The sequence below is a fragment of the Poecilia reticulata genome, linkage group LG11 (assembly GCF_000633615.1).
Source record: "Poecilia reticulata strain Guanapo linkage group LG11, Guppy_female_1.0+MT, whole genome shotgun sequence".
In the NCBI taxonomy this organism is placed as follows: Eukaryota; Metazoa; Chordata; class Actinopteri; order Cyprinodontiformes; family Poeciliidae; genus Poecilia; species Poecilia reticulata.
Genome location: NC_024341.1, coordinates 6244079 through 6266241, shown reverse-complemented (window position 1 = coordinate 6266241; position 22163 = coordinate 6244079). Strand labels below are relative to the sequence as shown.

The 22163-nt window shown below is 38.6% G+C and overlaps 2 protein-coding genes across 2 annotated transcripts in view; both read right to left on the bottom strand.

Moving 5' to 3' along the window:
- Positions 1-10846, bottom strand: part of LOC103472082 (SNF-related serine/threonine-protein kinase-like) — a 31055-nt gene extending 20209 nt beyond the window's left edge. The window contains exons 1-4 of the mRNA XM_008421459.2: positions 10565-10846; positions 4764-5122; positions 4398-4616; positions 1729-1975 (exon numbers count right to left, since the gene is read on the bottom strand). Coding sequence (XP_008419681.1) covers positions 1729-1975; positions 4398-4616; positions 4764-4886 — 589 coding nt within the window. The 5' untranslated portion in view covers positions 4887-5122; positions 10565-10846. The remainder of the gene's footprint in view (positions 1-1728; positions 1976-4397; positions 4617-4763; positions 5123-10564) is intronic.
- Positions 10847-17877: 7031 nt separating this feature from the next.
- On the bottom strand, positions 17878-20181 carry LOC108166713 (uncharacterized). Its single transcript, XM_017307456.1, has 5 exons — positions 20104-20181; positions 19974-19990; positions 19779-19893; positions 19532-19705; positions 17878-18787 (listed from the first exon to the last, which is right to left on the bottom strand). The coding sequence occupies exons 1-5, from the start codon at positions 20104-20106 to the stop codon at positions 18173-18175; spliced, it is 924 nt and encodes a 307-aa protein (XP_017162945.1). The 5' UTR covers positions 20107-20181; the 3' UTR covers positions 17878-18172.
- Between the last annotated feature and the right edge of the window lie 1982 nt (positions 20182-22163).

Sequence of the window (22163 nt, the reverse complement as noted above, 5' to 3'; positions counted from 1 at the left end):
AAGTATATTAAAATTTAGTATACTAAAGTATACTTTTTTTTCACCTGGGCAGCACTGAAGCGAGATGAGAATCAAGCCAGATTGCAATGGCGAGGTTAAGTAAAGTTGAACAGACTAAGTTCCTCATTGCAGGACAGAGTAAGCCATTTTCTACCCTGCACAGCTCATATCTAGTGGTTCTTATGGAGAATAGGTAACTGAAAAAAAAAAGCAAAGCTATGCTGCAATTCTCTAACAAGGAGCTTCAAAGATTTTTTTCCAAGTTTGTTAGTGAAAAACAATTATTTCTTATTGTGGCACTTCTTTCCCCTCAACTGAATAAATGCACCGAAACTAAAGGTTGGAGATTATCTTTGCAAAAGGGTGGCAACAATTTTACTTGCGTCATTACTTGTGCGTGTAGCATTTTTTATTTTTTATTGGAATCTTCAGCTGTGACTTATTAACCACTCTGTTACATGAACTCCTGGTCGAATTATCTCTTGTTCTCAAGGTTTTCCTTATCCGACCGACAACCTCTGAGCGAGCCCGGCTCGATAAAGCCTGAGTGTTAACAGCCTCTTTATCTCTGCTGCAAACTGGGCTCCGTGCCACTTGGAGTGAGTTGAGAGGAACCTCGGCGTCCTGCGGATCTGTCGCCGTTGTTGCTTGTAACCCACGAACAGGTAACCCGGAGCCCCTTAAATGTCAGGACCGCCGGCCTCCTTCCAAACTGCTCTGCATCAGGCTTTAGCCGCCACTACGGCGGGGAACGATATTACATGCCGGCTGGGTGGATAATCCCAACAATCAAAACATCATCATCTCAGCCGAATGAACAATAACGCAGGGGCGATGCAGCTGCTCCACAGCACAGAACACGCACACGCACATCCGTGCACTGACAATATACACAAACAAGTCCTCAGACAGAGCACACACATCCAACCAAAGAGCACTATGATTACTCTACTTTTTGGAATATGGAAGATGCTCGGCAAAAAGGGGGAGAGAGAGAGAGAGACAGATGGAAATATCCACAGCAAATTCACTCAGTCAGAAAAACAGAAACTGCTTCTCTCTTGCTGCTGCCTTTCCTTTCCCCTGCATTTGCTCTGACGCAGTGGCCTCTGGGCAGACAAGAACTGCTGATGCCTCTCCTCGCTCCGTCTACTTCCCTCTTGTTCCTTGCACCTCTTTCTCTCCCCTCGTAGCGAGGGGTCTGCGATGCCGCCGTTTTGATTTGGTTTCTTGTTACAATTTCATTTGATACCCAAATGCTTGCTATCTTTGGGAGAGATGCGTCTTTGCGGTGGAAACAAAGACGGCAAAGCTACTTTAGGTACATGCAGAAAAACAGAAATCTGCTTTGTCCCGATCAGGCAGATTTATTGTTATCGGTAGAAGGGCCAATACTGTTAATTAAAGCAAAATACCAACAAAAATAGATCAGAGGTGTAAGAGTGCATTGTTGCTGATTACCTGCTTTCTAAGCTGCAACTTGCACATTCTGGATATCGAACACCTCCGTCTCTTTTATCAGCTGGCTGATAAGCTGCCAGGAGGCCAAAGTAGTCAGCAGAGTCCATCCATAAAGTGGAAAAGGTCAAACACTGTGGTCAACGCTATTACTCTAGGTCATTTTAGCGGAAACACCGTCGCCTTATTATTATTTTTATTTAGAATCAGCAACAACTGATTCCAGTGGCTGCTGGGATCAGGCTAGCCTCCTTCCCACTGCGGACTTACCGACTGCCGGAGCATCGTACTCGTCCCCCAGCAGTATCTCAGGAGCCGAGTAAGCCAGCGAGCCGCAGGACGTGTTCAGCGTCTTTCCGGGCTGGAAGCGGTTGCTGAAGCCGAAGTCGGTGAGCTTGACGACGCCCTGCTTCTCAAAGAAGACAACATTTTCAGGCTTCAGGTCCCTGTGAACAACGTGGAGCCGGTGGCAGTAAGAGATGGCGTGGACGATTTGGGCGAAGTAGCACTTGGCCACCTTGAAAAAAACGAGAGATGAGGGAGAAACACAGTCAGAACTGTGGTTTTATGGACGCCTTTCAGTTTACCTGGCGGGTATTTCAACCGCCTACAATAAACTGCAGAAACAGACAATAACCATTAGCCGTTTAGCAAAGTTAGGATATATACTGTATGTCACAGTCATTATGCCTACGCAACATGAGGGTGTGGCTGAAAGAAGAAGGTTGTCATTTTACAGAGCGTTTAAATAATAACATTTATCTCAGCCAAATACCCGTCAGAACGGCTGAGTTTGATGTTTAAACATTTTCCCCAACATTATTTGAAGCTAATGCAAAAGATTACTTTTATAGCAGTGGTTCTTAACCTTTTTTGAGGTATCGAACCCCCCAGTTGCATATGCGCATTCACCGAACCCTTCTTATTCCAACCCCCCCACCCCGACACACAAAATACTTTGCGGTATTCTGATTTAGTAATGTAATTATATTAGCTGTGTAACCACCCCCACACCACTAGAGGCAGTACCAACCCCGAAAAGATGCGACTAAGGAGTAGATTTAGACTATAAAATTTGGTAAAAACTGTGAGCTTTGCTGAAGTTATTCAAGACAAAAGTTCAAATTCATGCTGAGAGTGGAACTCCTTGCTCCTCCGCAGCACTGATTAGCTAAGCAATGTAACGTGATCCTCTGCAGCAAGTGATGGCAAAGCGGGGCGTCATCTCGACTTTACACAAGTGTGTCTTTACCTCCGCGGCAGAGGCTCCGCCGAACCCCTGAGACCGACTCACCGAACCCCTGGGGTTCGATCGAACCCAGGTTAAGAACCACTGTTTTATAGTATTTCTTGCTCAGAAACATGCAAGAACAGAAAATAAAACATGCTAAGCAGCTAGCAATATCTGAGCAATAAACAGATAATTAGTGAGTAAGTTTAACATCTCTTAAAAGCTGTTGAAAGTGGAGAAAACATAGGGTCAAGAACATAATTTCATACGAATAAGTGCTTAAGTGAGCGACTTTCTGTATGTGAACTTGTAGAAACCAGATTTGTTTTGTTCATGTTGCTAAAGTAGCTACAACATTGGTGGGAATCAAGCTAGCACACGGTGAAACTTTGGTAAAAGTTACAAATAAATACATGTAAAATAACTGATGTCAGAGAAAAACACAAGTGTGACATAGTGTCAGACATTAAAATATAAAAAATTTGCTGGACTTTTAACCTGCTGAAAAACAAACAGTAAGAACAGAGAAACCTGTTAACTAGCTAAAAAGACAACAGCTGTTAGCAAAAAAAAACAAAACATTTTAGCATGAAGCTAAAAAAGAAGATTGTAATTGTACTTTTGGAAGTAATGTGTGCTATTCCAAATTAATAGTAAAGAAATAACTATAAGAATGTAGACTTATCTGTATGGACAAGTCATAGTTCTTATTTCTTTGCTAAAATAGCAGAACATCTAGGTGAGAAACAACTAACCCAGTCCAAAGATAGCATGAGGAAAGTTTATTGCATAGAGTTTTAAATGACTATGCAATAAGAAAGTTTCCATCACCCCAGATAAAAGTGTCAGCACTGCTTTAAGTATTAGGTTTACAGCTATTTTTTTCCAACTTCATTCCAAGCTAATGTCAGCTAGTAAAGGAATTCTTTATATGGCCACAGAATCCGAGTGCAGCATACCTACAATGTAATGGGAGCACAGCTAATGGGGCTCTGTGGAGCACTGCAGCAAGCTTCTGGAAGTTAGCCAGTCAGAGGAAAGTGGACTTAGCTGCCCATAAAGAGGAAGAAGCTAAAACATGTTGCTTCAGCAATAATATCAACTAAAAACCTATAACTGGCATAATATACATTTTTAAAATCCAATTCATTTAACACCAGACTCAAAGAAACAAGAAAATGTACTTTTTAAATTGTAACCCTGTTCTCATATGCCAAGAAACCAAATTATTTCAAAGTAGATTCAAGACACTGGATACCTAAATAAGAAGAAACGGTTCAACTAAAGTCTATTGAAACTGAACAACTCGTCCGTTTCTGTGCCCTGACTTGCAGTGCTGCTATGCTAAATGCCACAGACTTACCCCTGGGGGTCTTAAACTAATGAACTTCAAAGGATCTGTCTGCACAATGCTTTCATAAGCCCCAGACAAACGTTGAACTTTGCTGCACTGCCTTCAACCAAAAACATTGTTCTCACTTCAAAACACGGGATTTTAATCCATCTAAATTCCCATTTGCAGATTTTCATCCTGTCCCAAGATAATGAGTATTAATTTTGAACTTTTTTTATCTCTCTTAATTCTCTTGAGGCAAGTCCAAGGTCAGACGATGACATGAAAGACAAACAATGCGGTTCTGGCTAATAGGTTGACGAGCTCTTGGTAACTACACAATCCAACGCCGTCCGCCTTCTCCGCCCCTCTCACCTCTTCACTGAGGCCTCCGTCGTGCTTCATGATGCAGTCGTACATGTCTCCCCCGTCGCCCAGCTCCAAAATGAGGTAGAGCTTGGTGGCCGTGTCGATGACCTCGTAAAGGCGCACCACGTTGGGGTGCTGGACCATTTTCATGCATCTGACCTCCTGGAAAAGGTGGCCCCGTGCCACCGGGTCCAGCTTGGTCTTGTCTATGACTTTCACTGCAACCTGGAGGAGAGTCAGAGGGAGAAGTCAAGAAACAAACTACTTTTACAATTGGAAAATTGTGTTTTTTAGACACATATATTTGCACTAATTTGTAATGGATTTGCAGCTACAGCAATACACCTTTATGTGCTTCATGTACACGCGTACCTTCTCTCCGGTGAATACGTGTCGTGCCAACTTGACCACTGCAAAGTGTCCTCGACCCAGCGTCTTATCGAGATCGTACAGCCCGGCGATCTTCCCGTCATGATGGCGCTTCAGCCCTGACATGTCTGAAGGATCAGCCTTTTGTAGCCTGCTGGTCTTCAGCTGTCACTTCTCCATTTCCCCTGAGTCAGTTGAAGTTGGATTAAGTTGTTTTGGGAGCTTTTATTTCATTCCCGTGTCTTGAGGTAGTCGTACAGAGCCTAGCGATTGGCTGGGATCTCCGCTGTTGCGCTAAATATTCAGGCTTGTGTTGCTGTGCCGTCGGCACTCGGCTTAACTCAGTCCCATCAAGTGGTGATCTGAGGGTGAGGAAAGTAAAAAAGAAAAATATTAAAACTGACTTCTACCCCAAATGTGACAGTAACAAACGTGATCTGGTTAAGATTGTGATTTCTAATAATAGTGAGTGATTTTTCACTCAAAGTACAGAATCAATCAATCAATCAAATTTTATTTGTATAACACATTTCAGCAGCAAGAAATTTCAAAGTGCTTTGCATAATTAAAATAAAAACAGCATGTGACATTGAATAAACAGCGAGAAAGAGAAAGAGATTTTGAAAAAAAAAGATTAAAAAAGATAAAAACATTAAAACCCGCAGAAGTCCTTTTAGGACTTCCGTTAAACGTTGTTTAACTGGAACTTTAACCCTCTGGGACTTTAGTCAAAAACACCGTTTGACAAGAACTCCAACCTCTAGGTTTTTAGTTGAAACGCCGCCAACTGGGACTCTAAACCCCGTAGGACTTTAGTTAAACGTCGTTTAACTGGGACTCTAAACCCCGTAGGACTTTAGTTAAACGTCGTTTAACTGGGACTCTAAACCCCGTAGGACTTTAGTTAAACATCGTTTAACTGGGACGTTTTCCGGGGGGCTTTACATCATTAAAACGTAAACAGTGAGAAAGAGAAATAAAAAGAAATTAATAAATAGATCATTAAAAACATCGAAGACATCAAAACCCGCACTCTAACCCTAATTTAGCCATAAGCAACTCTAAACAGGTGGGTTTTAAGTTGAGATTTAAAGGCACCCAGTGTTTCAGCTGTTTTACAGTTTTCTGGAAGTTTGTTCCAAATCTGTGGTGCGTAGAAGCTGAATGCTGCTTCTCCTTGTTTGGTTCTGGGGATGCAGAGCAGACCAGAACCAGATGATCTGAGGGGTCTAGACGGTTGGTACGGCAATAACAGATCTTTAAGGTATTGTAGTGCTAATCCGTTCAGTGATTTATAAACTAACATCATCCTTTGAGCTACAAGGAGCCAGTGAAGGGACTTTAAAACTGGTGTTATGTGCTCTATCTTCCTGGTTTTAGTGAGAACACGAGCAGCAGCGTTCTGGATCAGCTGCAGCTGTTTGATGGATTTATTAGTCAGACCTGTGAAGACGCTGTTGCAGTAATCAATGCGGCTAAAGATAAACGCATGGATGAGTTTCTCTAGATTGTGCTGAGACATAAGTCCTCTAATCCTAGAGATGTTCTTCAGGTGATAGAAGGCCRACTTTGTGACTGTCTWAATGTGGCTCTGAAGGTTCAGGTCAGAGTCCATCAGTACTCCCAGGTTTCGGGCCTGATCGCTGGTTTTTAGTTGTAATAACTGAAGCTGTGCATTGATTCTAGTCCAGAAGTCTACAGCTGTACAATTGTAACTAATCTGTTATAAAAGATGATTTCTGACAATTTATTCTTTAAAACTATAAAAGTTTAACTTTCTTGACCCACACACAGAAATAAAAATGTGCATTTAAAAATAAAAAAGTTAGATAAAAATGTATACTTAACCTCAGCTTAAGTTCACTTAATATGCAGATGACTCTGTACTATCAATGGCTTTTTGACATGTTAGGTATTTTTACAGTAAAGTTTCATTCAAGAGTGATAATAAATAAACACTGACTCTCTAATACCTGAGGAAACATTTCTTAGTTTTTTGTAATATGCATCTATCGCTATGGTTACCAAACCAGGTCCTGGGTTCAGTGACATGGTTTGGTCAATTTAAACCAGAATCCAAACAACCATATTTTCCCATAAGTATTACCTGTCATTTATGTTAAATAATAAAAATAAAACTATGATAAAGCAGGTTTTCTTTTGAGCTTGAGAAAAAGTCTTCAACAACTGGTCGTCAAAACCATGAAGGCCCATTAAAACGCTACGTAAAATCATAACATATATCAACTTGAAAACTCTAGATACGTTCATTTGAAGTTAAAATTTCTTGGCTGAATAAACGACATGTGAACTGGAAAACCAAAACACAAGCAGTTATCCAAAGGCAAGTGATATCTAGTGGTCAAGTTGGGGAAGGAAACCAAAACTATAAATAAAATAGTCTCAATACAGCAATATTGTCGTTTATTGCGATAACTTCAGGAACAACTTATCGTCCTGCAAAATTTGTTATCGTGACAGGCCTAAGAATTAATCCAATTGTTGCTTTGTTATACTCCTTTAAAAATGAGCAATCATCTCCATGTCTCATCAGCTGTTTTTCTTTTTTTAAGTTGCATGAATGCATATTTCCTCCCAGCAATGACTCAAACGCTGTGTTCTTTTGAGACGCTGCGTGTCTTGCTCACTTCTAACCTTTTGCTCGGATCATTCATGCTCTCCGGTCGTGCGGCATGTGGCCTCATCACTCTGATTGTGAAACAAAGAAAAAAGAAAAACCCTGCAGGCAAGGATGCCATTCCACTTCCAGGAATTTACCTGCGTGCCAAGATCAAAACTTGCAGCACGAAACACACAATGTACCAGCGAGGAACATTCCAGGGAGGTGATGCTTTCCGAGGCGTGCCCCGTTTGTCGACGGGCTCCGAGAAGAAGACAACATAAAACTAAATAAAGGTTGCCAAGGAAGCACACCTGTGGGCATAACTAGTGGTAATGAAGAAATATCTGCCATCTGTGGTTAAATGGAAACTTGTGGTTGCTCAAAGGAAACTATAAAAGGCTCGGAAAGCATTTGGCCTGATCCAAAACTGGGAAACTGTAACTGTGAGAAAAAGAGTTTGTCAGTTTTCCAACTAAACATCATACAGACAAACACACTTTAAGAGAAATGTAAAAAAAAAACAACAAAAAAGACCAATTCTTGTATACCCTCTCTCTCTTCGAAACGGCCAATCAAAAGCGTGTTGATTTTTCCAGTAACCGAGGCGACGAAAGGGCAAAACACACACACACAAACACACACTCAGAGTGCTGATGATGGGGCAGGCCAGGTGAGATCAATGCTTGCTGCGGCGCGGCGCTCGGCGGCCGAGCTGGCCTCAGTCAAACCCGCTAATTATCAGCAAATGGCTGATCTGCCAGTCTAAATCCAGACTCCTTATTGGCCTAAACGGGGAGTGTTTAATCACTTGATTGGCTCAGAGCAACCGATTGACAAATCTGCGAACTAAGAATGAGGTTAGGAATTGTTAATTACGCACCCTCTGCTAGGCTTTTGTGACACGTCTATTCACAGGCCTCAGTGTTGGTTGCATAACACGTTGGAGTTAGCTGGTGGTGTATTGATTTACAAAGTAAGCTGTGTGTGTGTATGTGTGTGTGTGTTCAGGGAGATACACGTATCTGCATCTGAGGTCAAAGGCCTGTTTTAATAGCTGCACTGTTCCCACAGCTTCCGATGAATCCCAGATAAGAGCGTGATCTGACTGTTGATTAATTCGGCATATAAGCAGAAACTTTGACACCCAGGTGAGGAAACATCCCAGATATGTTGCTTCAGAATAACCAAGGAAAAACTGAAATATGGATCAGCCGATAAATACCTGGACGTGAACCTAAAGAATTTACCTTTCCTATGAATTAAGCTCCTTTTAATGAGACATAACCCTTTTTAGCTTAGATATTTTATGTACAAATTATGTTATCAAACATGGTGGTTGATTTCGATGTGGACGATATGGCTCTCCATCCAGGGCAGCAAGACTTGAGGGATGAGAGGTGATTAGGCCTCTTGCAATAAGCAATAAATCAATAAATCAATTGATCGCATGATAAGTTAAAACTAGCTCCATAATTTCCATTCGCTGGATTTATTGTTTTTCTCTTTTCTACCAAAATTGGTCTTCAGTCTGGTGTTTTGGTCTAAACTAGGATATTTTGAAGGACAATTTTGTTTACAGAGATGTTATAATTCATTTTTATTTGTTGTTTCTGTTTAGTTAAATGATCATTAGAAAGGTTATTGATCTTTAACATTGTGTTATTCCGTTATTACTCCAACAGAATTATAATATTTGAGAATGGTCTCAAAGCAACAATATTATCGTTTATCGCAATAACTTCTGGGACAATTTATTGTCCAGAAAATGTTATTGTGACAGGCCTAGAGGTGGTTGACAAAAAAAAATGAAGAAAGAAAAGTTGAGATGTCAGTTGCAGTCATTTCTTTTGCTTCTTTTGTCTGCTCAATCCATGATAGACAGAGTAACAGTCAAACCTCTGAAGGAAAACATGGCTGCACACTCCAGGTGGCAGTTGGAAAAAACCCCGGGGGGGAATTTAACGTACGATAAAATGTGGCCTCGTTTTCTCTAGAAGCATGTTGCAACCTGGTGCGTACAGATGCTTGTGTGGAAACGGCACGCTTTTGAATCTGTTCCATCGAATCTTACAAATTCTTTTCCTTGTTTTTTTTTTTTTTCCAAGCTTCAGCTTATCGAGGTTTTAAAAAGCTACACTCTTCCAAAACGATGAACAATTATTCCTCGTGCTATGCAGTTTGGAATCCTTTTTTACCAAAGAGGATGACAAAAATTTATCGGAGCAAAAAGTAGTGCAGAGTTTCACATCCCCTACAGGCTGCTGCGCACTGCCTGTCAGCTGTCGGAAAGAAGAAATCTACTCTAAACGAAGAAGACTAATTTGATTTATTTCATGTGAAACACATGAACAGCATTGGGGTGGAAACATCCGTCTTCTTAAAGTAACTCCATTTTGAGACAGGCACCTGTTAAGAGCCAACTTTGGATTTGCTAATTAACCAGCTAATATATTTATAGTGTTGTAAAATCCTTAAAAGATTGAATATTTAGCAGAATCAAATCAACAAGAAATTGTTTTAACATTATACACGAAGTAATCGATATGTTCAACTATTATAATGGAAGAAGGTTGGTTTTAACCAGAACATTTTTAGCTTGGTTTAAGTGCTACTCAATCTTTTACAGATTTCTTAATGTCACTGAATGTTGCATCAGGATAGTTTATGATCTGATATATGTGGTATATGATGCCTTCATGAGGGGAAAAAACAATTTAGTGTATCACGTTTTCTTTTAAACACAATACAACCTTAAATAATTGTGTATGATGACCTACATATTAATTTAATACAAGCATTGCCTGAACAATGTTGTCCTCGTTCTACATGCAAGGCTGTAGTGAAGCTCCCTCAGCACAGATAGAGCATCATGTCTGTGAATTATCTATAACATTGTACATCCAGACTAGGTCAGTGTCCAGAGTTAAACATTTAATGTAGAGTTTGTGGTTGCACATGAAATCTGCTGCTGTCAACACGCCTGCTGGCTGCATCCACAACAACATGACAGCGCAGAGAGCAGCAGCAGCAGCAGCCTGCGCCAAACGGCACATCGGCCAGCGCTGCAACATGATGCATTAAACAAACACACACAATCCATCAGAACCACAACCCAACTTTACATCAAACACCCCGGATTCTACCTGCGTGCATTCTCCCACCAAGAACCAGCCCGACTTACCACAGAGAAATCCGAAGCAGCGCCAGGCGTCCTATCTGGTCCATTTCAATGCTGCGGGATTGTGCGCGGTTCCCGGACGGGTATTTTTCTTCTTCTTCTTGTTCTTTTTTTCTAACCAGGTTGATATCCGTCACCGGTCAGTTCAATACACTGCTGCCGCTTACACTGAGAGAACTGGCGGAAGGTCGCTCCCAAACAGTCCAGAGTTAATCTGTCACACTGTCAACTCAAGCCCTCTGTTTCCCTTTCGCTCTGGCGCTATTAGCTGCGCCAAGTAAACACAGGTAGCAGGATGATGCGGAGCTCCGGCCTTTCAAAATAAAAGGACCCAGACTGCTGCTGTGGACGATTTGATTTCATTTAGCTGTCAGAAATAATAATAATAATAATAATAATAATAATAATAATAATAATAATAATAATAATAATAATAATAATTGTTCATGATAATAATAAACCCACTAAGCATATTAAATCTATATCAGCAATTATCTCAGATACACTCGATTTTATCTTGAAACTCAAACTGTTCTTAAAGCAGAGGTGGTTCTGTTATTATTGGTGCCCTGGGCGAACTTCTTCTCTTCAGCCCCCTTCTCCATTTCAACTACACTAAACTAACAAGGCCCATTTTGCAAAAAACAGAAAAATAGAAATATATTTTTTTACTTTCATCAAGAAAGTTATCCATATCATTCTGTTTCACAAAAATATGATTTTATTTCTTATTTTTTAAGCATTTCTTTTTCAGTTTTACAAGTAGAAAAAACCATTCAGATACAATGTATATATTACAATATTTTCTTTCTTTTTATTAATTTGTGTTTTGAAAACATCGTACTTTGTGTTAAACTCAAAGGCCTATATGTAATGTTAAATATTGTTTTAAGGATTTTTATGAAAATAGACACAATTTCAATATTTGAAAATTATGATGTGATAGTACACTTTTTGGAACAACATGGAGCTAAAGCCCAGGGGATCTATTGAACCTACCATGCATCAGTTGATAGCTGCTCATGTATAAGACTACATATCCATCAATCAGTGTTAATATTATGACCACTTGCCTAAGAATAGTCCCCCGTTCTTCCAGAACCAGCATTAACTTCATCAGCAGTACGGGTGACAGTAGCTCATCTATTAGATTGGATCACATGGGTCTGCCTTCGCTTCCCACATGCATCAATGAGCCTTGGCTTCCCACGACCCCGCGTCGCTGAGTCATCAGTGTTCCTGCCCTGGGTCACTTTTCATAGATCTTGACCACAGCAGACTGGGAACACCAGCCCAATATCCTCAAAACAGCAAGAGCTGCAGTTCTGGAGATGCTCTGATCCAGTCATCTAACCATCACAATTTATCACCTGTCAAACTCACTCAAAGAACTAATATCTTACCCATAATGCCTCCCTGTGATGCAGTACAGTAACTTTAAGGGAAAATAACAATCACAACTGCCAAACAATCCCACACAGTAACAGGTGCCATGATGAAACAACAATTAAAGTTTGTTAAAGTTATTCACTTCACCTGTTGCAATGTTAAGCCTTATCAGTGTATCTACAGATACATCTACAATATTGTAAGATGTATCTATTTATAGATACAAAAGTTTATCCCCCTAATAATAAAGGAAGATAAACTGTCTAAAACAAACTAGCAAACATGCTAAGATGCTTTAAAGAAGAAAAAAAAGTCAGTGAAATCACTTTTTTAAGTTATTACTAAACTGGAAACAACGAATCAGACAAAATCTTTATTCAGTTTTCAGTCATTATTCAGCCATGTTTTCATGCAGGGTTTAGTGTGTAAAACATGGGGGTAAACAGGCTTAAAATAAACTTAAAATTCAGCAATGGAATGGAAAGCACATTAGGGCACATCTAATTGGACTCCCGAATGCTTGGGATGCCCTCCACGTCATGCCACCCTTAGCAGAGAGCCATACCACTCATGTTAAAAGCCGCCAATATTTCAGACAAGCCTTTTATAAATTATTTAAGTAATAAGTTGGACAAATAAAATGAAATGCATGTAATACTTCATGAGCAATTATTCCAAATAAAACTGCTTAATTTGATATACGTGTTAGAATAAAGGGGATGTAAATATAACCCAATTAGAACCGGATAAAATACTAACATGAAAACTGATTTTCTTTTGTGTACTAAAACTGAAATAGATTCTGGCTTTTATCATGAAAGAATAATTGTTACCGTTTCCGGTTTGGTGCCCATGAATGACAGCGCCGTAAGCTCAAACGTCAGAGCTACGCACAGAAAGTAGCGCGTTTATCTGTCCTGATAATGAACAGCTTTAACTTACTAATAAGTATATTTCCACCTGACGTCTGTTCATTTAACTGTTTGCTGTAATGCTATAAAACGCACTAACAGCGTGAAGGTGACATGAATTAAATTATGCTGCTCAGGTGTATGGATTAAAACCTCTAACCTCTCCGGTCAGTTCATCCTCTTAATTGTTTTTACCAAAGTCGACGGCTGGCTAACGGTGGTGACGAGGGTGTGTGTGTGTGTGTGTGTGTGTGTGTGTGTGTGTGTGTGTGTGTGTGTGTNGTGTGTGTGTGTGTGTGTGTGTGTGTGTGTGTGTGTGTGTGTGTGTGTGTGTGTGTGTGCGTGTGTGTGTGTGTGTGTGTGTGCGTGTGTGTGTGTGTGTGTTGGCATCGCTCTTTGTTCCTGTTCTCTTCACTCAACCAGCTGGGCAATGTTCAAGTGTACCATTATGCAATATTTACCAGCTCCGCCTGAGATCTGAGCAGCAACCTGTTTGGCTGGTTGTGCTGTCTCTCAGCACGCGGGCCTGTTCCAGCCAGGACCCGACTGCAGGCTCTATAAAAAGACACCAACATGGCTCCTTCCGTCAGCAGCAGCGGATAGTAACGAACAAACACAAAAAAGACAACACACCGTCTCCGGACAAGGTCTTAAACAGCATTTTTTCCCCTTTCTTAAAAGCTGAGATTTAAATAATGAAATATCTTGCTTTGTTTTCTCCTCAATACTAAATTAACCAACATCGCCCCCTAGTGGACATTAACAAAATAGATGTTAGATGTTAGATCTGATCATTTTTAACAGATCAGATCTGTAGGATTCATACGGAGTACCTTGGGGGGACATTTATAGCGTTCCTTTGCAATGAATTTGTAAATACACTCTGATACACAGATGCAGTATATACACTGTAGTGATTACTTGTTCAAAAACTCAAAAACCAAAAATCTTCAAGGTGATCAAAGCAAAAGAGAATTCAACTCAAATAGCCACTTGATGCACAGAGGGTTTCCGACTTACACAGTTCCAAAAAAAAATTTTATAAAAAAATTCCCTTCTCACCCTCCGCGGGTGGTCTGTTTCATCCTCTGAGCTCGGGTCCTCTACCAGAGGCCTGGGAGCTTGAGGGTTCTGCGCAGTATCTTGGCTGTGCCTAGAACTGCACATTTCTGGACTGAGATGTCTGATGTTGTTTCTGGGATCTGTTTGAGCCACTGCTCCAGTTTGGGGGTGACTGCCCCGAGGGCCCCGATGACCACAGGCACCACTGTGGTCTTCACCTTCCAGGTCTTTTCCAGTTCCTCCCTGAGGCCCTGGTACTTCTCCAATTTCTCATGCTCCTTTTTCCTGATGTTGTAGTCACTTGGTATTGCTACATCCACTACAACGACTTTCCTCTGTTCTTTATCCACCACCACAATGTCCGGTTGGTTCGCCATTACCATTATTCCACAGTTGAACATGGTACAAGCACATGAGCCCTAATGTTTGGCTACCTGATTGTTTCACCTGCAGATTGACTGACTGGTACTGACTGGTAGACTAACTGTCAAAGTAACTGGTAAACTGGCAAAAAACCTTGTGACCACCCACGTGCATAATGAGCTACCTAAACCTACGTATTTATACTGTGAAACACCCATGTTCCGAACTGAAATTAATTAACTAATTAAACAAATTGCCAACCAACAAACTTTGATGAACAGCCATAACCTCTGGTGATTATTTGTACTTCCCGTTTCAATACTCAACAATGCTGATAATGAATCACTACAAATGTTATTTTATTTATATATTTATCCCCCACTCACTCAAAAGCTAATATTAAGGCACACAGTTCTACTGTGTATATACTCAAATAATTAGATGTTTTTTTGATATGTTAATCTTTAATTCAGGAACCGATACTTGGTACTTCAGTTTTTGGATCTTTCAAACCATCAGTATAAATTTGCAAATAGTCATATTTATTTTGTATTTGATTATATAATTCTTGGCAAATATCTGTAATATTTATTTTCTAATATTTGATAATGATCTGTCTACATAAAAGTATTTCCATGTCCATGTATGTCTAAAGGACACAATACTGTTGGACTAAATCATTAAATGTTTTTGCTCTATTATCCCAACCCGCCCAAAACTATTGATTTGTTCCTTTGCTCTTTCCCAACAATTTTCTAACACTTTCTTAACTGGATGATCTTCATTATGACCTTTTATATTTATCCAACAATTGGAATACACGTCCATAGCATCCTATTTTAACTTGAACAGTTCATATAAAAAAATCCCATAACCAAACATATTTCCTCCTATGCCTATCTGATGTAACTTAATCATTAACCCTTCTCTCCACAGAATATCCTGTTTTATCTACATCAAAAAACACGGCAGCAGCAGTTTCCTAACATCATCTTAGGAAACTGCTAAGTTTCCTAAGAAACTTAGCAGTTTCTTAGGAAACTGCTAAGAAACTGCTAAGAAACTGCTTAGCAGTTTCTGCTAAGCAGTTTCCATTGCTCCTCTCCCTCTACGAAAGTCACTCTTATGTTAGAGTTCATTAATTTCTGTCTCTGGGCTCCAAAAGGTCCGTTAACCAGTTTTAGGACCCGAACAGAACCTCTGGGTGTAAATTACCTAGAGAAATAATGAGATTTGGTTATAAACAGGCTTTAATATAACACACTTCATCTTTCCCTGGGGCACTATTCTACCCAAAGCTCTGATCAGTTCTCCAATAGAGAAGGCATAATTAATCAAAAAGCCATGTACCAGAGAAGATAACAGACGCTGTTCAAATTTTTACTCGCATAATACTGAATTAAAAGTAGAGAGGGCCTTGATAATAGTAGTTTTGATTAATTCAAGCTTGTGACATTCTAGTCTGAGTTTGATTAATTTAAGCTTGTGGCATTCTAGTCTGAGTTAGACAACACAACAGAACAAGAACCGGATGGAAATGAAATGTGGGTCACGAAAGGAACCGAAGGGACGAAGGCTGCTAACGTCTTGCTAGCCAGCGGTAAGTTTGCATCAAAATGCTAAAAATATTTGTTTAATTATAAATAAACGGTGTAGTACATATATAAACAAACTTACGTTGGTTTCAGAAATAGTTTTATTGTGATTTTTATGATTATTACTATAACAATCATTCAGCTTCATGTTATAACTGCATGGAGGCTGTTTGTTGCGACTTAATATAGTTTTCTTCATAAACTAGTTTTAACTAAGCTCAGTACACCAAAGAGTCTATGATATTGTGAGGTTGCTGTTATAACGCGTTCATCATTGTTTTTATCTTCAACATATTTTTGCAGTCTAAGCAAATGAAGATGAAAGATGAAGCCCAGGATCAGGAATTAGAAAACCTAGAGACTTTTACGTCTCAAAAGAGGCTCTGGTTCCACCAGATCAGCAACCAGTTCTGAGGATGAACCTCCACATTGTCTTCATGGTGGAAGGTTTTCTTCTATTTTTTTACACTAAGCAGTTGTCCACATTTTTAACAACAGCAAAAACTGGTGTGTTAATGAAATGAAATGCTTCTTCACTCCTGGCATTTGGTCCCAATTATCATTAGTTTTGATTATGTCACATACATAGCGAGTCCACAAAGTCCTAAAATTGTAAGCTTGACTTTTTTCTTTGCTGTTTTTTGTACTCTTTAAAATGCAAGTGCTTTCTCTGTTTAGTTGCTCTGTTGTTATTTTTTTGTAGGTTTCTGTAAAGTGCAGTTAATGGAAATGTTTTATCATTGATCCTCACTGAAACACTGTCGGAGCGTCCACATGAAAAAATAATAGTCATGAGTCATAACACTATTTTATAATGAAGTTGCTGAGCTCCAGCTCACTGATAGGCTGGTGATAGGTCGCCATCTTTCTTGAAGCAAAGTACAGTGTGATGCTAACCAACCAGAGAAGTTGTAGCCTGCTGATGCTGCCCCTCCTCATTATCATATTATTATTTATCCTTAAAAAGGGTAAATGAAAAAAGGATAAGCGTAAATGAAAAATTGAAAAAGGATTAATGAATAAGGGTTAAAAGAACAGTCAGGAATAAATAAATGTATAAATGAATAAATATAACTAGGAATAAAGATGCAAATTACTAATTTATTTGTTTATTTCTATATTTATTTATTTAATTTTGGCTGAAATCTCTCTCCATACCCTTGAACCACTAAATGACAACACAATATTACATTTCTGACATTGGAAGGACAAAGATGTGGACAGATTCAACGGATCCACATTGTATATTTTGATCGACATAACACACAAGTAGTTGACAATGTCAAAAAGCAGAGAATTGTTTAGAATTACTTAATGGACATATAAAAGGATTTGCACTTTGCTCAAAGGAATGAGAAACTGCTTGTTTGATGTGCACAAGGGACACAATTACTTGAATAGCAAGCGATTAGTTTTGAGAATTTCTATTCTGAAACGCACCAAAGTGTCTGAGAAACTGTAAAATATAATGCAAAATAATTTGTTTGATTCTGCTGCCATTTAGTGGTTGGTCTGTCCATCTTATGTCAGGAGCATCAAACTCATTTTCACTTTGGGTCTGATATCAAAAACCTGAATGTTCTTGAAGGGCCGGTTCTCCCAGATAAAACATTGATAAAACCAATTAAATTGTTAATATATCAATACATATATTTTACTCCAGGACTTTGTGATTGTTTTAGTGTTCTTTTTCTTTATATCAAAATTGCAGATTTTGTGGTGCCAATTTAGAAAAGTTTGTAAGAAATTTTTATATTTGCGCAAATGTATGATATTAAATGGGACTTTTTATTACTTGCTGTATTATTTACTATAACTTGACATCAATTAAGGCTTCAGTGACTTAAACTCAATGATTTTGAGCAATGTTGAGAAAATGTCCAGTAAAATCTGAAACAAAATTGGAGATTTGTTGATTTTGTGTGAATTTTGCAGATTTGTGAAAAACCTAGAAGAACTTATTGATGTAATTTGGAGTCTAAAGGGCCATATAAAAAAACTTTGGTGGGCCTGATTTGGCCCCCGTACCTTGAGTTTGACACATGTGCCTCATGTGATTATAAAATATATCTTAGCAAGAACTAAAAACTGAAGTCTTCAATATTTTTTGTTAATATCACCAAACTTTATTAGGACATTAATTAACAGCATCAGATGATATAACATACTAAGTAAACTTTTAGAAGGCAGTTAGGATACTTATAATTAGCAATTAGGTAATTATATAAAAACAGATAAGAAGTCAACTTGTGATAAAAGATATTAAAGCCTCAACCTTCTCTACAAGTCCACTACTCTGATGGGACGTAGAATTTACCGCTCCACGTTTTAAACTGAATCGTTTTCAGGGTTTTCTTGAGGTTCTCCAGAGTTTCATCTCTGACCTTCTTTCTGTTCTCTGGTGTGAATGTGTCAGATTGTGGTCTGGACTGCTGCTTAACTTGGTCATCATTTTTAAACAAGTTGCTCAGACTCTCAACTTCAGCACAGTTGCCATAGGGCCAATCATTCTGACAAGTTTCCTGGAAGCCAAAGAGATTTGAACATGATTTGCAAGGCTCCATTTCAGACTCCTTTTTGATGTTATATGCCCTGCATGTGGCGCCTTTAGATAGCTTCAAGGTTCCATCAAAGTATTGCTTCTTCGTCTTGACGGGATAGAAGGTCATCACTGCTCCAGCCACATATTCATCCCAGTAGGAGCTCAAGCAGGAAGCAGCGATCATAATCCTGCCAGGATTACGGCCGCTGGTGGACATGGAGACTCCATATTGCTGCACCAACTTGTTGGATTTCGAGATACAGATGGTGGTGGAGACAAGAAAACCTTCTTTCAGACAGTTGACCAGATCACTCAAAGTCTGTTTTACCTGGTTTTCATTTTCAGGTTTCTTCTTCAGGACAACCTGGAAGCAATTATGAGAATCAGTCAACTGCAGCTGGATTCTGAGGGTTTTTTTTTTTTAAATGTAATAATTCAGCACAATATCCTTGTATGATCTACACCAGCCTCTCCTACCTAAAAACAATACTTCCCTTACAAATATTATAGTTAATAAATAATCTGTTTTGATCTACTTCTACCAATAAAAGTAGTCAAATATTCAGTCAAAATAATATCAGATGATGGAGGCGTTGTCGTTGTGAGTTTGAGTTTTGGGTTTTATTTGGGTAATTTTTGTTGTTGTTTGTTTACCTTTTAGATCTTACAGTGCCAGCTGATTTGTTGAGCTAGGTTTGTGCTATTAGATTTTGATATGTTTGTTCTTCTTTACTCCAGATTTACAGTTTGTAATTTCTCTGAATCCCAGTTCGCTCCCCTTGTCTAGAATTAAATCTGTTTGTAAAATGTTAACCCTGTATGGATTTAAGAAACTCAAATAATCTTGTTTTCAAATTTTATTTAAATTCATTGTTTCATCATTATTAACAAAAGAAAAAAAGAATGATTAACATGTGAATATAAGTTGGAGTTTACATTTTTTTGTTTGGTTTTTAGATTATGATGCGTTTAAAAATTGGACCTGCTTTTCAGGTATAAACTGCTGCAGTTTAGTTAATAACTTTGTGATTACCATCAGTTTGAGGTGTTAAAGGTGGATTAGTGTTGTGTAACTAATACTGACATCTCGGTCAAACTAATATCTTACCATGTCCAGCACACAGGAGAACGGACTGCGCCTGGGAAGGTGAGTCAAGTAGCACTTAAATGGTTTGGGGTATTTCTCCTTTAGGGTATTTAGCATGTCCTCATTGGGGATAATTTCCTCTGGAGTGAATGGCGTTGTGTTGATTTTTCCCAGAAAGAAGATGCTGTGAAGTATCTGATGAACAACAAAACATGAACGATAACCTCTTTAAAAACCGCGACTGGTTTAGTCTTCAGCTGTTACTCACCTCGTCCACCAGGTGGCTACTTCCGGTAGTCGTATTGCACCAATCAACCATCTGATTAATAATCTCGAAGGCATTTGTTCTGAAATCTTGCTGCAATTTCAGAAATTGTTCTTGTCTAAAAAAATAACAGAGAGAAGTTGACGCTCGTCAACGCACCATGACGCAGATGTGTTTCAGTGGGATCAGCAAACTCACCTCGTACTTTTTCCGGCCTGGACGGATCAAAACAGAGAGTAGAGGGGGAAAGTTCAGACATTGTTTCGATTCCAAGTGAAAAAAAGTGTAATTTTGAATAAACAAGCGGAAGCCGACAGCTGCTACTCACCATGGCTGCGATGTAAAAGTGAAACTAAAAGTGCAGACAGGAGCTGTTGTTCCTTTAAGACAACGGGGTAAGACTACGAAGCTCCAACTTAAATAAAAAAAAAATAAAAATTTTCATGTAATCAGATTAAGTTTGACAAACTTACACTATTTACATTTGTTTAACATTACAACTTAATAAACTTAATATATTTACTTGAATAAACTAAATTTGATTAAACAAATTAACTCCATTTTTAAAAAATTGTATCACATGTTTTCTTTTTTCAGTGTAGAAACCTGACTGTACAGCATATTGTCTGTTAATAACTGTGACTCCACCTATGAAACATCTCTGTTGGTAAGTTTTGTTTGTACGCAATTATTAGAAAATGCAAAGAGAACAATTAACAAAAATTATTAAACTCCAACAATTTATTACCATGAATCAAGTTAAAACTTAAAAGCTGTTTAATATATTGCTAAATAAGTGCTATTCTTAAATTATTTTATGAAGTCTTAATTTTATGCTGTGATCTTATAAGCTATTTCATTTATACTTAAGTGAGTTTTATTGTGTTTTTTTCTGGACCTTTTAATAATTGTTTTTCATACATTAGTGTGACTCTTGGCCAGGAATCATTTGTAAAAGAGATTCTATTTCAAGGAACATCCTGCTAACATTATGATTAAAAAATAACTTTTGACTTTGTTTCCACGTCACTTGCTACCATGCTAGTATGTATTATTTTTTCCACAGAAAATACAAATGACACTGTCAACATAAATACTTATTCAGGTTGGAAAAATGTGTACATAGCCATCTTCTCACTAAACTGGACCATGTGATCAACTTTGGCTTCAATGAGCCTTAATTAGAACTGAGCTGGACTGTATTACTGTAACAAATTGTCAGTGATTTTGTGATCTAAAGAAAATGAGACTAAAGTCATTTGAGAGCTTTTACCATCTTTCACTTGATTAATCTTGTGCAGTTTAACTGAAAAAAGTAAAAAGTAAAGAATGCATTACATTAAACCAGTTTTATTAGTTTTCAGCGCCACCTTTAACACTTTGTTGCACCACTTTTTGATTCAATCTCAGGATTCAGTTTTGGTTTCATCTGTCATGATTAACCAACAGTTTCAAACTCAGAAACCTTGATGGATCCCAACAAGTCAAGTTCATCTGAAGACAAAAAAACTAAATCATAAAACATTTATTAGATTTTTAATAAATGTGTAACATGCATTACATAACGTAATACCTAAATGTTGTTACTGTCCAACAAACCTCTTCCAGCAACATCAACATTTTCCCAAAGTGCTTTACATATTTAATAAATCATTTAAGTAGAACATAACATGAAGGCTACAACAACATGAAGGCTAAAAATGTTCAAAAAGTATCACATCATGTCCTGATTCAAGTAAATTTAAGAAAAGATTAAAAGCAATATCAACCTGGACCTAACTTTAAATTTATACAAATAACTTGCAAAGTAAGTGGTCAACTTTTACAGAAGCCACACAAAATCACATACTTACAAAAGCATATCAATGACCAATCTAGGAGGTCACAAAACAACCTAGAACAACCTCTAAAGTACTGCAGGTCTGAGTTTCCTCAATTACACTGAGAGTGTGCATCAGTACTGCTGAGCAAAGAGAACCTAAAGGCCCATCACATGTTTGAAAAAAATGATCTTGATGATGCCCAAGACCTTCAGAAAAATATTCTGTGAACTGATGAGACAAAAGTAGAAGCTTGTTGGAGATTTGTGTCCCGTTCTGATGTAAACAAGTTCTGCTCATGGGCCAGATTATCCTGAAGGAGAAAGTCTGTCCATCAGTTTATGACCTCATATCCCAAGCATACCTGGGTTATGCAGCAAGACATTAACCCTGAAACAATAGAGAGTTGTCCTCGAAGTGCCTCAAATAACAAAATAAAGTTTTTAGAGTGGCCTAGTCAAAATAAAAAAAGGACTGGATGCATTTAACCAGTGTAGGATAGTAGCTCTGGATCTGCATCTGTCCAAGTGACTGCCATGATTGGCATCAGCACGCCCCTTCTGCCCCC